The 19,080-nt window shown below is 39.4% G+C and overlaps 1 protein-coding gene across 1 annotated transcript in view; it reads left to right on the forward strand.

Annotated features, from left to right (window-relative positions):
- Window positions 1-2,151: 2,151 nt before the first annotated feature.
- The window catches only part of LOC128740242 (titin-like), a 40,242-nt gene continuing 23,313 nt past the window's right edge, over window positions 2,152-19,080 (forward strand). The window contains exons 1-3 of the mRNA XM_053835775.1: window positions 2,152-2,168; window positions 2,217-2,598; window positions 2,650-2,709. Of these exons, the coding sequence (XP_053691750.1) occupies window positions 2,152-2,168; window positions 2,217-2,598; window positions 2,650-2,709 (459 nt within the window). The remainder of the gene's footprint in view (window positions 2,169-2,216; window positions 2,599-2,649; window positions 2,710-19,080) is intronic.

Here is a 19,080-nt window from a genome sequence, read left to right on the forward strand (position 1 = left end):
CGGTAAAGTGGAATACCGATAACCGCAAACAAGGCACGGCTTGTTGCAATGAGTCAACCGGAAAACCTCAGCAGTTATGCGATCTAAAATATCATCTTCGAAGCCGTTCGTGACGGTCATGAGTCACGATGAAATATCAGTCCAAGTGGCAAGCTGCAAGTGACGTGGGATAATTCTAGTCGTTTTGTTGTCGCGAGCAGCATATTTCCTGTCAATTCCAGAACTTTAGTAGCCAGATATTCCATCCCGTTAGCGAGACGAGAGCTCCAGCTCCAACACGCTCAGCATACTTTCCTTTCCTCAGCAGCCGAAGTACACGACCGACCGGGAACTGCAGACGTGCACGACTCGAGCGTGACTTTCGCTTGCATTTGGTGCTTCTTCCTTTGTCGCGTCCAGACAATAAGATGCCAATAAGATGTGGGCAGTAGCTCAGCTAGCGTTTGAATAATGCTGTTCGCCGGCTTACCTCGTGTTATGTACCAGAGCAAGCGACAAGAATCGGTCCCGCCTATTTTTCATGGTCCTTCATTTGAAAATTTCTCAAATCTTCATGAACATTATGTTTCGTCCTTAAAAGAATATGTTGTCGCCGTTATATGGTGGAAATTTAAGCCTTCTTTTCCGTCTTCTTGGGCAGCAACAAAACAGCTTGGATGTTCGGAAAAACACTTCTGAGCAGTGGTGACACCGGACAGCAATTTGTTCAACTCTTCGTTGTTGTGGATGGCCAGCTTCAAGTGACGATAATTCTGATCGTTTTGTTATCGCGAGCAGCATATTTGCTGCCAACTCTAGAACTTTAGCAGCCAGATATTCCATCACGGCAGCGAAACGAGTGCTCCAGCTCCAACACACGCTTAGCATACTTTCCTTTCCTCAGCAGCCGATGAATACGACCAACCGGGAACTGCAGATGTGCACGACTGTGTCACCGCTCGTGTTGCTGTTGGTGGTACATCCACAGAGAACAGATTAGCAGGCTCGAAGGAAGTAATCGATTTTTTGTGTGTAAAATCTGTCGGTGGCGCCCTCCAGAAATAGTCAAAAAACTACAAGGTATACAGCCCTAAGGGTTGTACGAAAGGGTGGCGTAGGACTATATCAGATCATTAGATCAAAGACTAATGTAAACTGCATTTCTGGCATAAGCATGTTTAAAGAATCTGTGAGTGCCATTGTTTAAGTGAATGTTTAAAAGAGAAGAGCGAAATATTCAGATTCAATTCTTCATTTAATGCAATGGTGGCTTTGAAAATACGTGGACGGGGGTTCATAAGGACAATGCCTGCAACCTTTGAGACATAGAAATTTCTTTTAAAAATCACTTGTGTGCATCATAAAGGTTTGTTACCGGTCATTTTAAAATGAAACGGTACCAATGCCAGGGCGACAAGGTTTTGTTTTTTTGTAGTGTGTAAGTCTAGTTATTAAGTGTAGTTTGTAAGAAAATTCATAAATTAGTTTTGTTTGTTCAACTAACTGGCTCTTTTTGATTGTTGTTAGTTTGATTTGTTTTGCCTTTTGATGATATTTTTGTATTTTTGTTTAACATAGAATAAGTATGTACTAACCCTTCTTAAATTCCCCAACCGATAATCAGGCTACGAAAATTTTGCGGAAAAATAATCGATGTGAATGTTACCATTTAGTGAAGTGAGGAGACACTGTCTGATTGATGACTTAGGACCCTAAAAGAGACCTTCGGCGTCCACCCCGGAACATCCAGACCAGGTGTTGGGGTTTAGTACGGAGGCTCTTAAAGGCTCCGTAAGAAATAACCTAAGTCAGAGACAGCCTCACTCATTAAATGGTAACATCCTGTTAAAACCCTCTGTAACGGAAAAACCGCAACGAAAAAGACGGCAAAAAGTCCGCACTAAATGAATAACCCCTTAAACGTTCCTGATCATCAACAGCTAAAATTATACCACTCTCGTCTGCACGAAAAAGTGGTATCCGGTGGTGATAACAGAGGGAGAGGGAGGCAGGGAGATTGGAGACAAGAGGAAAGGAGGGGAGTTTGTTCAGGTTGATCGCAGGCCGGAGAGATCGACTCGGGACAGTTGCGAATGGATCGTTATCACGCTCGGAAGGGAAAAACGTTAACTCCCTGTCGGTAGTCTCGACGTGTGCCAAGTGTCAGGAAATATGCCTGAGAATCCGGTGTAATCCGGATCACTACAACGTTTACGCGGCTAAGTGACTTATTCAAGCACCAACGAGGTTCCACGAGCTGGAGAATCCCGTGTTAACCAGCACGAGCGGGAATTCCCCGGGTGCTACCGAGTGGACCAGAACGAAAGCGGCCGAGAAGTTTATTTCGACGACAAATTCATCGGGCGACCACGTGAGCCGAACATTTCGCGACCAGGACCAGATTTGGCGCCACTTTACTCGCCACGGGTATCCTGGTTCCCTACTAAGACATCATCCTCCGGAATCATCCTCGAACTAGTAGCGGTACGATCATCCCGTGAGCAACGGGATCGGGGATCCAGAAAGAGCCACCGTCATCTAAGTAGGTCTCCTCTCCCTCCGTTCGTCGTTCATCAATGGGCCCCAACATGTGACATCCAGCGCTGCATCGAGGAATCGGTAATAAAAGCTTGCATGCATGTAAAATCCTTTCTTTTATATTTAAAATAGAGCCAGTATTACATTCTTCTCCGTTCTTTGACGCCTTCTGGTGGTTCCGCTTCGTTTCGGGTAAGTTGTCGGGTTGTACGAGTCCTCCGAAGGTCGGTTGCCGACCCTGAGATAAAAATGAATTGAGCTAGCTGGGTTGAGTGTTAAAACCGGTACTTATAGGTTGAAATGGTAATGACTTATCCTCCTACCACACGGGTGAGTGAGGGGTCTCAAAGCATCATAAAATAAATAAATTCAAAATAAATTCATGTCTCCAAAAAACCCCACACGCCAAAGTTGGTGCCATTTGCTTGATTAGTTCTCGAGTTATGAAGAAATTTGTATTTCATTTGTATGGGATCTCCCCTTCTTAAAGAAAGCAAAGGTTCTAATCTAACATAGAAAAAATCCCCCACCTCACCTGTTAAAAGACGGATGGGTCTCATCCAGAAAAAAATCAGAAAAAATTCGTGCTTTCTAAGACCCCCACATTCCAAATTTGGTTCCATTTGCTTGATTAGTTCTAGAGTTTTGAGGATATTTGTATTTCATTTGCACGGAACCCCCCCCCCCCGGCTCCCCTCTTAGAAGGAGAAGAGGTCTCAGTACACCGTAGAAAATTTAACCTGCCTTCTGGAACCCCCACATGCCAAATTTGGTTCCATTTGCTAGATTAGTTCTCGAGTTTTGAGGAAATTTGTGTTTCATTTGTATAGAAGCTCCCCCCCCCCTTAAAATTGCTCTTTTACACCCTAAAAAATTGCTGATCATTTTATCTATCCAACGACATATAGATTGTTTAGTTTCGTTCAGTAGTTTAGTAGTTATTAGCTTTTGAAAACTTTCATTCAAACGTTACACTTTTATTTTCGTTTTCACAAAGTGCTACCCAATCCCAGTATAGTAAACAAAGACGTAGTCCTACGTCAAAATATCCATGTACCTTTATCAATATTTCTTTGTGCTGGAGTTACATAGCAGCGATGGCCGCGACACACCCCGGTGGCAACTTTGACGTTTGCGAACAAAATAGGTGAAGCTAACATAGCTGGATTACTGGATCACTTTTATACGTATCTTTTATACGTGAACGTGAACGTGAAGAACGATTCACACGATATTTCTGCAGCGTCAGACGTAATTTTCGCTACATTATCATTTATTTCTTGTCACAAAGGCGACGTTTTTTGTTAGTTGAAAGTAAATTATTTTTATCGATGAATTGTTATTGAGATTCATGTAAAATTCTTCACTTCTACGTGATTATGCTTTGTTGGCTTGATCGCATCACTTTACTGCGGTGTGAATGCTGTGTATTAAATGCAAAACGCCTGTAGCGCCACCTCATGTTGTGGCGGTTTCAGGAAACATAGTACAGGTACACCTCGATATAAGACAATTTATAATTTCTAAAAGTTGTCTTATATCGAAATTGTCTTATATCGAAACATGGTTTTTTCAAAAAAAAATTGCATTAGCGGTCGCCAGTTTTGCTCTGTTTTATGTGTTTACGGTTTTTGAACTATTTATTATTGTTTGAGCTATTAGTTTTTTACTATTTTTGGGGTTAGACAAAATTGTCTTATATCGAATTGTCTTATATCGAGGTTGTTTTATAACGAGGCTGTCTTATATCGAGGTATGCCTGTAGATGCCCGGGGGTTGCAGCGACATCAAGATTTAGTTTGCCACTTACTGCTCGAGGGGTGCTCAACGGAAGGATTACTCGTAGATTACACAAACACCTTTTACACACTTTTTGTCCATTACCTGGTAGTCTGTTCTCTGTGGTACATCTCAATAAGGAATTTTCAAGCCAATTAGCAATCAACGAGAAAGGGTACGATTCCATTTAATTCTCTTGTAACTTTGTTATAGTAGAATTAAATGGACCTTTCCATCAACTTTCTCGGTGCATCCTGAATTGTACCAAGACTTGTTCGATAATAATTGGAAATTATTCCAACCAATCACAAAGGGACAATTTATAGTACGACCGAGTTAGAGTTATTTTCTATTTTTCAAGTTCTGGTTAAGTTGATAGTCTCAGAAGCTACCAAAGCAGCCAACAAATATACCAGCTTCAAGTAAATGTACTCGGTCAAGCGTAAAAATTCCTAAAACCATGGGTTTAATAAAATGAAATAGTTTTAGCAACATCTTTTGCATCTTCATATAAGAATTTATTCGTTCTTCAAAGAACGGTTTTCGGTAATTGATGAAACATAGGAAACTTGGAACTTAGAGCTTTTCACTCAATTTTCTTTAGCAACACAAATTTATCCACAGTAATAATACGTAACGCAATTTTTCTTTGGCAGCAAAAGGCGATCGGCTCACTGCCCTTGTAATAATTTGAGTTTTATTACAATTTTATGATGGCATTTAAGACCAAAATTGGGCATGAAAACCGCCATAAGAGTACAATAAATTACAACAATTGAAATGCTCTATTTTATTTAACGTACATGATAGAATAAAGGGCCATGAAAAATAGGCGGGACCGATTCTAGTCGCTTGCTTTGGTATATAACACGAGGTAAGCCGGCGAACAGCATTATTCAAACGATAGCTGAGCTACTGCCAACATCTTATTGACATCTTATTGTCTGGACGCGACAAAGGAAGAAGCACCAAGGGCAAACGAAAGTTCCCGGTCGGTCGTGTTCATCGGCTGCTGAGGAAAGGTAAGTATGCTGAGCGTATGTTGGAGCTGGAGCACTCGTTTCGCTGCCGAGATGAAATATCTGGCTACTGAAGTTCTGGAATTGGCAGGAAATATGCTGCTCGCGACAACAAAACGACCAGAATCATCCCACGTCACTTGCAGCTGGCCACTTGGAGTGGTATTTCATCGTAACTCAGGACCATACACAATCGGCTTCGTCGATCGCATAGCTGCTGAGGCTTTCCGGTTGGTCCGTTGTAACAAGCCGGTTATCGGTATTCCAATTTACCGAACAGAGAATTATGTGCGTTAGTACAAGTTTATTGCAAGTTATGATAATCAAACAATCGCTCCTTTTAAGGCCACAGAACGATTGAAGAGTTTATTATATTTTCTTGCCCAGTTAATACCACTATAACACAGGCAACGAGGGAAAAGATGAATTTTTCGCCATTGCGGACGATCAACAAATGGCGGAAATAAGTTTTCCGGTCACGGGCGACATTTTCTGCGACTTCCAAAACGTCTGCAGGTTGTAAATGCATTATTATCAGTGTTCTTTTGTAAACCGCAAAAAAATTGCGCAAAATTTTCAACTTTTTGAAAATTCGCGCGTACCGTCTACCGATTACGAGAGGAAAAGCACTATTCAACGTAGAAACAACCAGATCATAAAAATTTATTTACTGTTTGGCTTAGTGTGACTTGGTTTCGTTTTAATAAAATAGATTCAATTAATTCATGGATATAATTCCAAAATCGGTTGAGGATTGAATGTATACAATGTTACTACCCGGTCAACACTGAATGTAACACAATGTTGCTGTTATGTAACACAGAAGCAACATTGTAATGTAACAAAGTTATCAAAATTTGACGTAACATTTAAATAAAAAAATGGTAGCATTGTTACGTTAAAAGGTTACCTGTAGGTTATGTAACAATAACATTAAGTTTGTTACATTACAAACTTAATGTTCTTGTAACATAACCTACAGGTAACATTTTAACTTAACAATGCTACCATTTTTTCATTTAAATGTTACGTCAAATTTTGATAACTTTGTAACATTACAATGTTACTCAACAGCAACATTGTGTTACTTTCAGTGTTGACCGGGTAATTACTATATATATAGTTTCCTTGTGTAATGTTACAAAGTTATCAAAATTTGATGTAACATTTAAATGAAAAACCTGATTTAATCCACCTATTGGTGAAAGGAACCTTTGTTATACGGTCTTACTTACTATTTGAGATAGAAATCGACACGTCTTCGGAACATAATTCATCTATTCGTTAACGTTGCATTGTGCGTTGGTTTACATAAAAATTTTGGAAATTGAATAAGCTTACAAAATTTGAACAAAATAGTAGCACTTACAAATTTTGATAGTTCTTTTTCTTATGAAATTGCTGAGTAAGTTGTTACTAATGTGGGTAAGTGCAAGTAAAAGTAAGTTGTAAGAAGAAATATTATTCTTTAACATATACATTGCGTAGTAAAGGTCTAGTTTATAGGTTTTTGAACTATGCATAACTATGCATCAATAAGGTTTTCTTGAAAAAATTTCATCAATTTTTATTAACCTTCGGTTACTCACGCTGTTGTATACTGAATAACATGTGTAGGTTTTTGAATGCCATATTTACCAATCGGAGTTCAACTAACGTATATTCTTCAAAAAAATGTTCAGCAAAATGTCTGAATTATTCAATGCAATAATACTTTAAATTGTTAGGAAAATAGATCAGCATAAACCGAGAGCACAGAAACGAAGCAAGCAGCATGTGAGGTGTACCCAAGGTTGCCTGGTTTTCCCAAAAATCTGGCGAACACGAATAAAAGTGTCTGGCAAAAATCTGGTGGTAAATTAGTCCGACGGGGAGGCGTTTTCCTGAAAAAATCTTGCTCGTTTTGCTCCCCGTAGATGCAAAATTTTGTCCAAAATTAGAAGTGATGACCTTTTTGCAAGACGGATAATCGAAAATCTGGCACAGTGCCAAATATCTGGAAGGTTTTAAGCTTTGTCTGTTGGTCTGGCGCGCAATCAAAAATCTGGCAAAATCCAGATTTATCTGGCATACTGGCAACCGTGGGTGTACCGCTATTGGCCCCAAACTGGAATTTTTTCACGTTACTTCATATGGAAAAATGATGTCTGTATGTAGCAAAACTATCAGCAAATGTAAAATGTTTAAAATGTATCCGTCAGTTGGTAGTCGAGTAATTCGGGGTTAAAATCAGGGTATTTTATAATCAAACTTCTACAGTTCCTAAACAAGCAAACATAGAGGTATACTATTTTCAGCAAAGTTGTGTATTTTTACTATTTGTATAACTTTGTAACACATGAAAAAGTCATACAACAATTACAAAAAGAGCTAAAATAGAAAAACTGATTTTACAAATACAGAAACAATAAATAAGATTTCTCTGTCTTCGCTTCTATCTCAGGTTACAGTCTTCAGCAAAATTTCTTGTAATAATAGGCTCTAAAACTTTGCAGAACATATCAATGTGTTATATTGAAACTGAAAAAAAAAATTTTTCACTTTTAGGGGGATTAACCCAAATTTAAATTGCACCAGATGATAGAGCATTCAATTTCAAGAAACTCTTCCAAAGGTTCGATAAACTTAAAAACAAGTTTTCCTAGTCAAAACTCTAGTGCGCACGTTTTCTTTGGTTTTGGGTTATTGTGCGCGCGAGTAACTGTGTTGCAAAAGTTGGCGCGAGCGTTTGAGGATTGATATCTTTTGACCGGTAAAACCAATTCTTCTGAAATTTTGCATATATATTCGTAGTGTCAAAACGTCTCGTTTGATATTAAAATAATTGAAATTAGGTAAATTATCTTGGTTAAAATCATTGTAAATTATTGTTAATTTTGGTGTGGTGTATACGATTGCTCATAACTTTCAAATTAAACGTCCAATCCAAAAACCATTCAATAGTGATCTATCCGGCTATATTACCTGCCAAATAAAACTAATAGCGCATAAATCGGCTTGGCCATCTCTGAGAAACAGGCGATCATTTGAACCTTATCAAAAATGGTTTTTAAGGTTAACTTTTAAACTGCTTGTCCGTTTTCAATAAAACTTGGTAAAAAGTTTAGTAACACCAAGAGCTTTCGTTTGGTACTAAGATCGTTAAAATTGGTTGCGTAGTTCAGGAGAAACGCGTGTCACGTAGTTTTCACATTTTTGCTTATAACTTTTAAACGAAACGTCGGACCGCAAAGCAATTCAATAGTGATATACTAGACAATAATACCTTTCAAACAAAAGTAAAAGCGATCAAATCGGTTCAGCCATCTTCGAGAAACAGGCGATAGAAAATGAGCTGCACATACACACATACACACATACACACATACACACATACACACATACACACACACACACAGACATTGCTCAGTTCGTCGAGCTCTATCGATTGGTATACGTGATTCGGCCCTACGGGCCTCGGATCAATTTCGTGTTTTTCGACCAATTTCTAAACCTTTGTTATATAGTATAACAAAGGTAAAAATGGTAGCATTGTTACGTTAAAATGTTACCTGTAGGGTATGTTACAAGAACATTAAGTTTGTAATGTAACAAACTTAATGTTATTGTTACATAACCTACAGGTAACCTTTTAACGTAACAATGCTACCATTTTTTTATGTAAATGTTACGTCAAATTTTGATAACTTTGTTACATTACAATGTTGCTTCTGTGTTACATAACAGCAACATTGTGTTACTTTCAGTGTTGAACACCGTGTGTTCACCACAGAGGTGCTGGACAAAATAGACTGCAAACCCCCCTTATTAAGCTAGCGACATGGGTTGGGTTATTTTTAGACACCAACTGTGCCTCTTCCTTCGTCTACTGTAGTACCACCGACCGAGAAGTTTAATCTAACTTTGTTTTTACTGGCGGGACGACGACACTATGCAGGCCCTTGCGACTTACAAGGCACTGCGTGTGACGTTTAATGCTTACCAAGTGAAACTGGTACTGGTATATCGATACTTGTCAAACTGTACCAAAATCTGCAAAAATAACGGAACATCTAAAGTTTCCACCACTATTGGTACTACCACAACTTACTCGAGCATCTACCCTACATGAATTAAAAGGAATCGAATAATATTGTACCTTGCAGAAATTTTACGAGTCCTACGCAAATACGTTTTTTAATAATAATTATCCTGTACCTACTAAACACAGTGAAACTATGCTTGTCAAGCAAGGAGGGGTGCAGTGGGGAGGCAATAACGACCAACTGATGGTTTAAATTGCTAAATTGCCAATATCTGTGGTAAACGCAGAAAATAACCACGCTAATAATTTTCGCGTGGGACTCTAAATAGGTGGAAACTCCGCAATAAATGATTTGGAATCTAAATGTACTTTTTATTTGTCGATTATTTAAGGAAGAAAGATTGGTGACGGAGGCCTGAATATATGTAAAGTCTCGAAAATACTAGGTGAATTGACTATGTAGCTGCTAGTAAATGCGCTTGCAAGCTAATCGTAAACTGCGTGAGTTTATGATCAGCTTTTAAGTGCACTTGCTAGCAGTTAGTCAATTCGCATAGTATTTTCGAGGCTGTACATACATTCTGGTGGCAAGTATTATTGATGTGTCACAGTTAAGTATTTTTTGTGACGTTACAAAAACATTTATATTGTTACATAACAGAAATAATAGGATTGTTACATAACAATGGCATTAATGTAACGTAACGTTACATTGCTTTAATGTTATTGCAATGTTGCATAAACATTATCGCAATGTTACATTGTAATGTAACAATGTTATGTAAAAAAGTGGGAAATTTCAACCATCCTGTTACTCTCAGGTTACGTAACTACAACCTCACATCATAAACATTACCGCAATGTTACATTGTAATGTAACAATGTTATGTAAAAAAGTGGGAAATTTCAACCATCATGTTACTCTCAGGTTACGTAACTTCAACGTCACATCATAACAGAGTTACGTAACAATCTGGTTAATGTTATGTAACAATGTTGACCGGGTACTTTGATAAACGTTACGTATACGTCATGTCATGTATACTAGCATGAAGAATCGTATTTTTACATACATGGATACATCCTACTATCGCTACAAAGAGACTTACGTAGTCCTACGTCACCTATGCGGTCGTGTCTTGTGCACAACCCCTCTGATTTTTTTTCAGATTTTAACAGAAATGGTAGATATGTTTACTGTTTGGCTACTACATGGATTGTTTTCCTTTTCGAAGACATTGAGCCATCAAAAAGCAATCTATACCAGCTTCTGAAGGAATCTTTCTTATTTGTGTATCACCGCAACGATCGTTTGTAACGTAGGCACGTGCCTCTCATTTCGTATTGTAATTATATATAATTGAATCAAACTTTTGACGTTAGTATTAAAAAACTCGGCTTGTTTGATGCACACCGGTATCACATTTCGGACCGACTATCAATTGTGATGATAGAAGAAGCTTATTTTGTAATTGTACACTAATGGCTAACCATCAATTACTACCACGCGTAGATAAGTGCCTTCACATGGCAGGGGTCGGTCGATGATTACAAATTTCGCGTTCGCACCCGAAATAAGAAAACAAAACATTGCCTTTATTGGTAAATTAAAATGGACTCACATTTTGCTGAGGCTACTCTACACTAGTGCTGGTGAAAATCCGCATCGGTCGGGGGTTAAATGGTAACGAAACGGAATGAACAGATTGATAAAAGAGCTACTGCTAATAACGAGGAGCGTTGCGATGCGCTGTTGTGGCCGCGACGTGTGGAATTGCGATGCCCATCAAATTGATTCACTTCTGTTTAATTAATTCACATCCGATTCTTGTAAGCAGCAATCATTCACAATTACCTACGTTCGGACGAATTGTGGAACAAGCGTAGGCAGATATTCGGTGACGGTCAGTGGAACATTTTCATTCGTATCGTAACCTTGTGCTGAAATTTTACCGAACGTTAAATTTATGCTTTGCTTTCAAATGCTTTTCAATGTTGTGCCTTTGTACGCGAAAAATCTCTCTTTCTAACTTTTTATGCTTTTTTGTTTGGTTGTTATCTACAGTACTGATGGTACAAGCAGCAGATTAGATTTTTTAAATTAACCTTTTAACCTTTAACCTTCTGCGGCTGAGGTGGTAATCTGACAGACACCAGAAATCTGAAAAATGCAATAGATGCGTCAAGTGTTATATTTTGATTCTTAAGTTTGTAGTGTCTTCCCGACTCATATCGGCGGTCTAATTACATCCAATAGGTTGCTAAAGATATGTATTGAATTCTAAAATAATTAAAATCTGAATGTTCATAATTCAATAATAGGAATTATTGAGTTAAGTTTAGGTGTCCAGCAGACTACCACGTCAGCATAATCGTTAATATTGGGGCACCTCAGCCGCAGAAGGTTAAGCATTGACGGAAATACAAAAGGTATGAACGTCTGTGCCAAAGGGCACAAACGCTGCGCTAACGAATGTAGTAGCAATTCGATAACGTTGGACATTTTTCAAATGTTTCATGCTTTGTTGCACAAATTTATGACTTTATTGGATAAGGTCGATATTATACTTTCCAAATGCCTGTATCTAGTGTATCAGTTTCTTCTATTTTGTAGTTCTATAGAGAATTACATCACCAAGTCACAATCACACATCCTTTGGTGATTGGCGACGATACCACATTTTGTAGATTGGTTTATAGCACCAGGCAACTTTAGGTAACTGGCTGGAAACTACACAACAGTTGACAATCGATATACGTTTATGGGCTTAAAAAATTTGTTCAAAACATAAAATATTTGTCATTAAACGCAAAACTTTTTGGCTAAACAATCCATTTATGTAAGTGGCTTATGTCTGTACCGAAAACCAGGTCTCTGACAAGACGTCATAAGAGGCTTATCGGTAACTAAAAACAGGCCCCTGACAGGACGTCATGCTTTGGTAGCGATGGTATTCTCAGTCACCACACTGGTCGACTGCTGGACTGCTCGATTGCTCAACTGATTGACTAGACTGCTCGACTGGACTGGTCGATTAGATTGCTCGAATCGATAGCAGACTGGACTGCTAAACTAAACTGCTCGACTGAGCTGCTCGATTCGGCTGCTCGACTCAACCGCTTGATTGGACAGATCGACCTGACTGCTTAACTTAACAACTCGATTTAACTGCTCGAATAGACTACTCGACTTAAATACTCGATTCGACTACTCAAGTAGTCGAGTTGAGCAGGCGAGTGGAGCAGTCGAATCAAGCAATCGAGTCAAGCAGTTAGGTCGAGCAGTCGAGTCGAACAGTCAAGTCGAGCAGTCAAATCAAGCAGTCTAGTCGAGCTGTTAAATTAAGCTGTTTAGTCAAGCAGTCGAGCAGTTGAATCGAGCAGTTGAGTCGAGCAGTTGAATCTAGTGGTCGAGTTGAGCTGTCAAGTCGAGCAGTTAAATCGAGCAGTCCAGTCGAGCAGTTTAATCGACCAGTTAAGTCATGTAGTCCAGTCGAGCAGTTGAGTCGAGTAGTCTTGTCGAGCAGTTAAATCGAATGGTTTAGTCAAGTAGTCGTCCAGTCGAGCAGTTAAGTCATGCAGTCCAGTCGAGCAGTTGAATCGAGTAGTTTAGTCGAGCACTTGAGTCGAGCAGTCAAATCGAATGGTCAAGCGGTTAAGTCAAACAGTTGAGTCGAGTAGTTCATTCGAGCAGTCGTGTCGAGTAGTTGAGTCGAGTAGTACAGTTGAACGGTTCATTCGAGCAGTTGAGCCGAGGGATTACCTATGAATGGCCGAAACACAAATGGCCGAATCACGAATGGCCGAAACACAAATGGCCGAAATAACGAATGGCATAATATACCAAATGGCCGAATCACGAATGGCCGAATCACAAAAGGCCGAATCACGAATGGCCGAATCACAAATGACCGAAACACGAATGGCCGAATGTCATATTCGACCAAAAATATTCATAGCCTTCAACCTGCGCAAACGTTGGGTACATGCTGTCCTTACTCGCTGCCGCTCGTTCGGACTTAACTAAGGGATAATCCCTAATAGACAGTAAACCTAGGAAAATGCATGCACCTAAATAGTAGTGGTTTCTGCAGGGGGGCTGCCCCCCCGCAGTGGCCGGCGCTTCCGACGGCGGGTCACCGGCGCACACTCGCGGCCTACGGCCGTCTCGCCCTGAATCATCTAGGAAACATTTGCTACTAACACGGGAAATACGTCTCGCACCTTATAATGAAGATGTATTTATAATTAAGAAATATGAGATAAAAACCAGGTAAAAACAAGTTTATTACCCTATCACTAAAGCGACCGAAATATTTCATTCAATATCCCGCCGTGTCCATCTTTGTTGACCGCACATAGCAAAGCCAACAGTTGTGTCCATTGTTGTTGAACACGGTTTGCTTTCCGCACGGTAGTTGGTAGTTGTCCTGTGAAAAATGAGTGCATCCGGCGATTCATCCGATGTTGCTGGTTTCAACGATGAAGAAAGTGCACCTGTCGTCAAAATTGTGTTGTCACAGAGAGGAAAACCGATGCTTTCCATTGATGGGGTACTATTCAATAAAAACAAGCCAACAACAAATAAAAACAAGGTAATGTACGCAACTATTGTTGGTTTCCATCACCTGTCAATGACCAGGATCATCACAGAGCTGCGGGTGGAGCAAAAGGCGATAGAGAGGAACATCCTTAGAATTCTTTAAGGGGATGCTCCGAATTCGCGCCGAGAAATAGACGAAAAAATCTACTCGAAATGTGTTAATGCTCACAAAATGAGCAGCAAACATTTTGTTGACGCAGTTGCGGTTTTATTAAGCGCTAAACAAAGGCGTTCGTAAAGCATGTTTTGTTTGTTTAATAGTAGTAGTTTGTTTTTTGTTTGATTAAAGTTATTTGTTAACTACTTGCCAATTCATGGTTTTTTATTGAGTAGTTATTTAGGCATTCCGAAAAATTTCGGCCTTTCGTGATTCGGCCTTTCATGATTCGGCCTTTCGTGATTCGGCCATTCGTGATTCGGCCTTCTGTGACTGTTATTGAAATTCGGCCATTTGGATTTCGGCCATTCGTGATTCGGCCATTTGTGTTTCGGCCATTCGGTACCAGCCCGAGCCGAGTAGTCCAGTCCAGCAGCTGAGTCGAGCAATCGCGTCGAATAGTCCAGTCGAGCAGTTTAATCGAGCAGTTAAGCCGAGTAGTCCAATTGAGTAGTTCTAGTCCGAGTAGTCTAGTCGCGCAATAGAATCGAGTAGTCTAGTCGAGCAGTTGAGTTAAGCAGTCGGGCCAAGCGGTTCAGGTGAGCAGTTAAGTCGAACAGTTGAGTCGAGCAGTTCAGTCGAGTAGTACAGTCGAGCAGTTGAATCGAGCAGTTAAATCAAGCTGTCGAATCGAACAGTTAAGTCGGGCAGTCGGGTTGAGTGGCTAAGTCAAGCAGTCGAGTTGAGTGTCTAAGTCGAGCAGTCTAGTCGAGCTGTTGAATCAAGCTGTCAGTTGAGTCGAGCAATCAAATCGAGTAGTCTAGTCGAGCAGTTCAATTGAGCAATCGAGTTGAGCAGTTGAGTCGAGCGGCCGATTCGAATAGTCCAATCGAGTAGTTGAGTCAAGCAGTTCATTCGAGCAGTAGAGTGGAGCAGTTGAGTCGAGTAGTCCAGTCGAGCAGTTGAATCGAGCAGTTGAGTCGAGCGTCGAATCGAACAGTCGAGTCGAGCAGTAAAGAAGAGCAGATAAATCATGCTGTCCAGTCAAGCAGTCCAGTCGAGCAGTCGAATAGAACAATCCAGTTGAGCAGTTCAATTGTGCAATTGAGTCGACCAGTCGGGTCGAGTGGTAAGTCAAGCAAATGTGTCAAGCATTCGAATCGAGTAGTCAAGTCGAGTTGTCTACTCGAGCAGTTAAATCGAGCTGGTCAGTCAAGCAATCAAGTCGATCCGTCCAATCAAGCATTTGAGTCGAGCAATCGAACCGAACAGTTCAGTCGAGCAGTTCAGTTAAGCAGTCCAGCCGAGCAATCAAATCGAGCAGTCCAATCGACCAGTCCAATCGACCAGTGAAGTCGAGCAGTTTAGTCAACCAGTTGAGCAATCGATCAGTCCAGTAGTAGACCAGTAAGTAAGGACTGAGAATACAACCCATTGCTACGAAAGCATGACGTCCTGTCAGGCACCTGTTTTTAATTACCGATAAGCCTCTTATGACGTCCTGTCAGAGACCTGGTTTTTGGTACAGACATAAGCCTCCTATGTAAACAGATTAGAGGTTTTCTTTGCACTCTGATTTCCAGTTATTTTTATTCTTTATAGCAATTAAATCAAAAGCTTTTAAAGAATTCCATGGCTAGTGTTTGAATAAACACACATTCATTTTAGAAGACTTCATTTTAGAATATATTTTTATAGTATTTCGATATAATCGGTTGAAGAGAAGAGGTAGGTGCGTTCTTTTCTTCAACGGTTTACGTTTAGGACATAAACTTTGTCTAATGTTCAAATGATAAGATCGATCGAAGGGTAGGGATCATTGGAAGGATGGTTTTACGCTTTTACAAACTTGTTTACTTCCAGGACATCGAAATCGTATAGGTTCAAGTTTTAAATATATCGTCGATCAAAGAGTGGGGGCAATTTTGAATTTTTACGAAATTGTTTACCTTCAGGACTTCAATTTGGTCCAGGTTTACTGGTAATGACTAATTCCTGACCTGTTGGAAAGCAAGGGTTTGGTTGTTTTTTTAGAATTGAAATAAACGAAACGGCAGGTGTATAAGATTGTCGTACCGGGCCTGGGAAGCAAAAGAGTGCTTTCATGTAATTGGCTGATTCGTTCGTTCTTGACAATGCCTAATATTTATGTTTTTTCAATAGTGATTTGACAAATTATTTTTATATTTGCTATATTAATCAATTAGTAGAAAATTTTTTGATCGATTGCTGCAAATATCTCTAAAATCCATTGACAAATGGCTGAGTTATAAGCGTGCAAACCATTTGTTTATTTGTTTATTTGTTTATTTTTAATAATTCCATCCGACTCAAGGTCTTAATGAAATATATGAAAGATATGTCTGGGAAAAGCCATCTTTAGTTGCACAATAAACGCATTCTCAAAATGGCATAAAAACCCAGCATCTTTTTATAAGTTTACATTAAATCATCTTAGCAGCTAAAAATACATAACCCCTTTTCATTACATGTTCATATCTCGTACTTCTAAAGTGCACCCCATTATTGAAAACAAAAACGTAATAGTTCTACGTTAAAAGCTTAGAAGATTTCATAGGTGACACAGGACTAAGCTTCTTTCTAGCAATAGTAGCATGTATCCATGCATGTAATAATTCGATTTTTCATGTATACATGTATACATGCTACATGATAGCGTTTGTGGGAGCTGCAGGTTGAGAAAATTCGAATTTTTTTAAATGAATGTTGATAAAGGCTCAAATCTCAATACAACATCAAACACTATTTATAGTCAGCGACCCACAATCGTGAGTCATTTTAGCTGCTCAGCTGCTAATTTCCGTTTCAATATCACCAAATGAATGACCAAATTATTAGTGCTGCTTATGAATAATAATTTTATCAAACAATTAGTATAATATTCATGCATTAATAAAGCTAAAATGACCCATAATTCTGGCATTAGTTTTTAGAACATCGAATAATCAACCCCTTTGCATGGATTATGCGACATTCTGAAAACTAAAGCCAGAATTGTTAGTGACCCATGATTGTTGACTGACTGTATACATATATAATATACTAGCTGACCCGACAAACTTCGTATTGCCACAAATTAACCTGTGTTGTACATAAATCATGAATCTCGGATGATCTTTGTCACTTCTCGAGTTTTGCAAGCCCCCCAGTGGGCGGCGCTTCCGACGGCGGGTCACCGGCAACACTCGCGACCGGCTCGTCCTGAATGATCTAGTGTTACTATAGATAGTTTTTGTGGTCTTGTTATTGATTAATGTTTTATGGAAGAGTCTCGAATTTCTCGAGTTGGATTAGTTTTTGAGTTTCGCAAAAAATTCTGTTTTATTTGTATGAGAGTCCATATCCCCCTACCACAGGGGTGAGAGGTCTCTAACTATCATAAAATAAATTCAAGACTCAAAAATCTCCTACATGCCAAATTTGGTTCCATTTGCTTGATTAGTACTCAAATTATAAGGAAATTTGTATTTCATTTGTATGGGAGCCCACCCTCTTAAAAGGGAAAGGGGTCGTAATACACCACAGAAAAAAAATTCTGCCATCTAAAACTCTCACATGCCAAATTTGGTTCCATTTGCTTGATTAGTTCTCGAGTTATGAGGAAATTTGTATTTCGTTTGTATAGGACCCCCCCTCCTAAAGTGGGGAGGGGTCCCAATTCATCATTGAAAAAAAAATTGTCTCCAAAAACACACACATGCCAAATTTGGTTCAATTCGCTTGATTAGTTCTCGAGTTATGAGGAAATTTGTATTTCATTTGTACAGGAGCCCCTCCTCTTAAAGTGGGGAGGGGTCCTAATTCACCATAGAAAATTTTCTTGCTCTCGAAAACCTTCACATGCCAAATTTGGTTGCATTTGCTTGATTAGTTCTCGAGTTATGAGGAAATTTGTATGGAAGTCCCCCCTCTTAAAGGGGAGAGGAGTTATAATTCTCAATTCACCATAGAATAAATTCTTGTCACCAAAAAAAACACCCACATGCCAAATGTTGTTCTATTTGCTTGATTAGTTCTCGAGTTAGGAGGAAATTTGTATTTCATTTGTACAGAAGCCCCCCCTCTTAGAGTGGGGAGGGGTCCTAACTCACCATAGAAAATTTTCTTGTCCTCGAAAACCTTCACATGCCAAATTTGGTTGCATTTGCTTGATTAGTTCTCGAGTTATGAGGAAATTTGTATGGAAGTCCCCCCTCTTAAAGGGGAGAGGAGTTATAATTCCTCTTATAAAGAGGGGAGGGGTCTCAATTCACCATAGAATAAATTCTTGTCACCAAAAAAAACACCCACATGCCAAATGTTGTTCTATTTGCTTGATTAGTTCTCGAGTTAGGAGGAAATTTGTATTTCATTTGTACAGGAGCCCCCCCTCTTAGAGTGGGGAGGGGTCCTAATTCACCATAGAAAATTTTCTTGCCCTCGAAAACCTTCACATGCCAAATTTGGTTCCATTTGCTTGATTAGTTCTCGAGTTATGAGGAAATTTGTATTTCGTTTGTATAGGACCCCCCCTCCTAAAGTGGGGAGGGGTCCCAATTCATCATTGAAAAAAAAATTGTCTCCAAAAACACACACATGCCAAATTTGGTTCAATTCGCTTGATTAGTTCTCGAGTTATGAGGAAATTTGTATTTCATTTGTACAGGAGCCCCTCCTCTTAAAGTGGGGAGGGGTCCTAATTCACCATAGAAAATTTTCTTGCTCTCGAAAACCTTCACATGCCAAATTTGGTTGCATTTGCTTGATTAGTTCTCGAGTTATGAGGAAATTTGTATGGAAGTCCCCCCTCTTAAAGGGGAGAGGAGTTATAATTCCTCTTATAAAGAGGGGAGGGGTCTCAATTCACCATAGAATAAATTCTTGTCACCAAAAAAAACACCCACATGCCAAATGTTGTTCTATTTGCTTGATTAGTTCTCGAGTTATGAGGAAATTTGTATTTCATTTGTACAGGAGCCCCTCCTCTTAAAGTGGGGAGGGGTCCTAATTCACCATAGAAAATTTTCTTGCTCTCGAAAAC

The sequence above is a fragment of the Sabethes cyaneus genome, chromosome 3 (assembly GCF_943734655.1).
Source record: "Sabethes cyaneus chromosome 3, idSabCyanKW18_F2, whole genome shotgun sequence".
NCBI lineage: Eukaryota > Metazoa > Arthropoda > Insecta > Diptera > Culicidae > Sabethes > Sabethes cyaneus.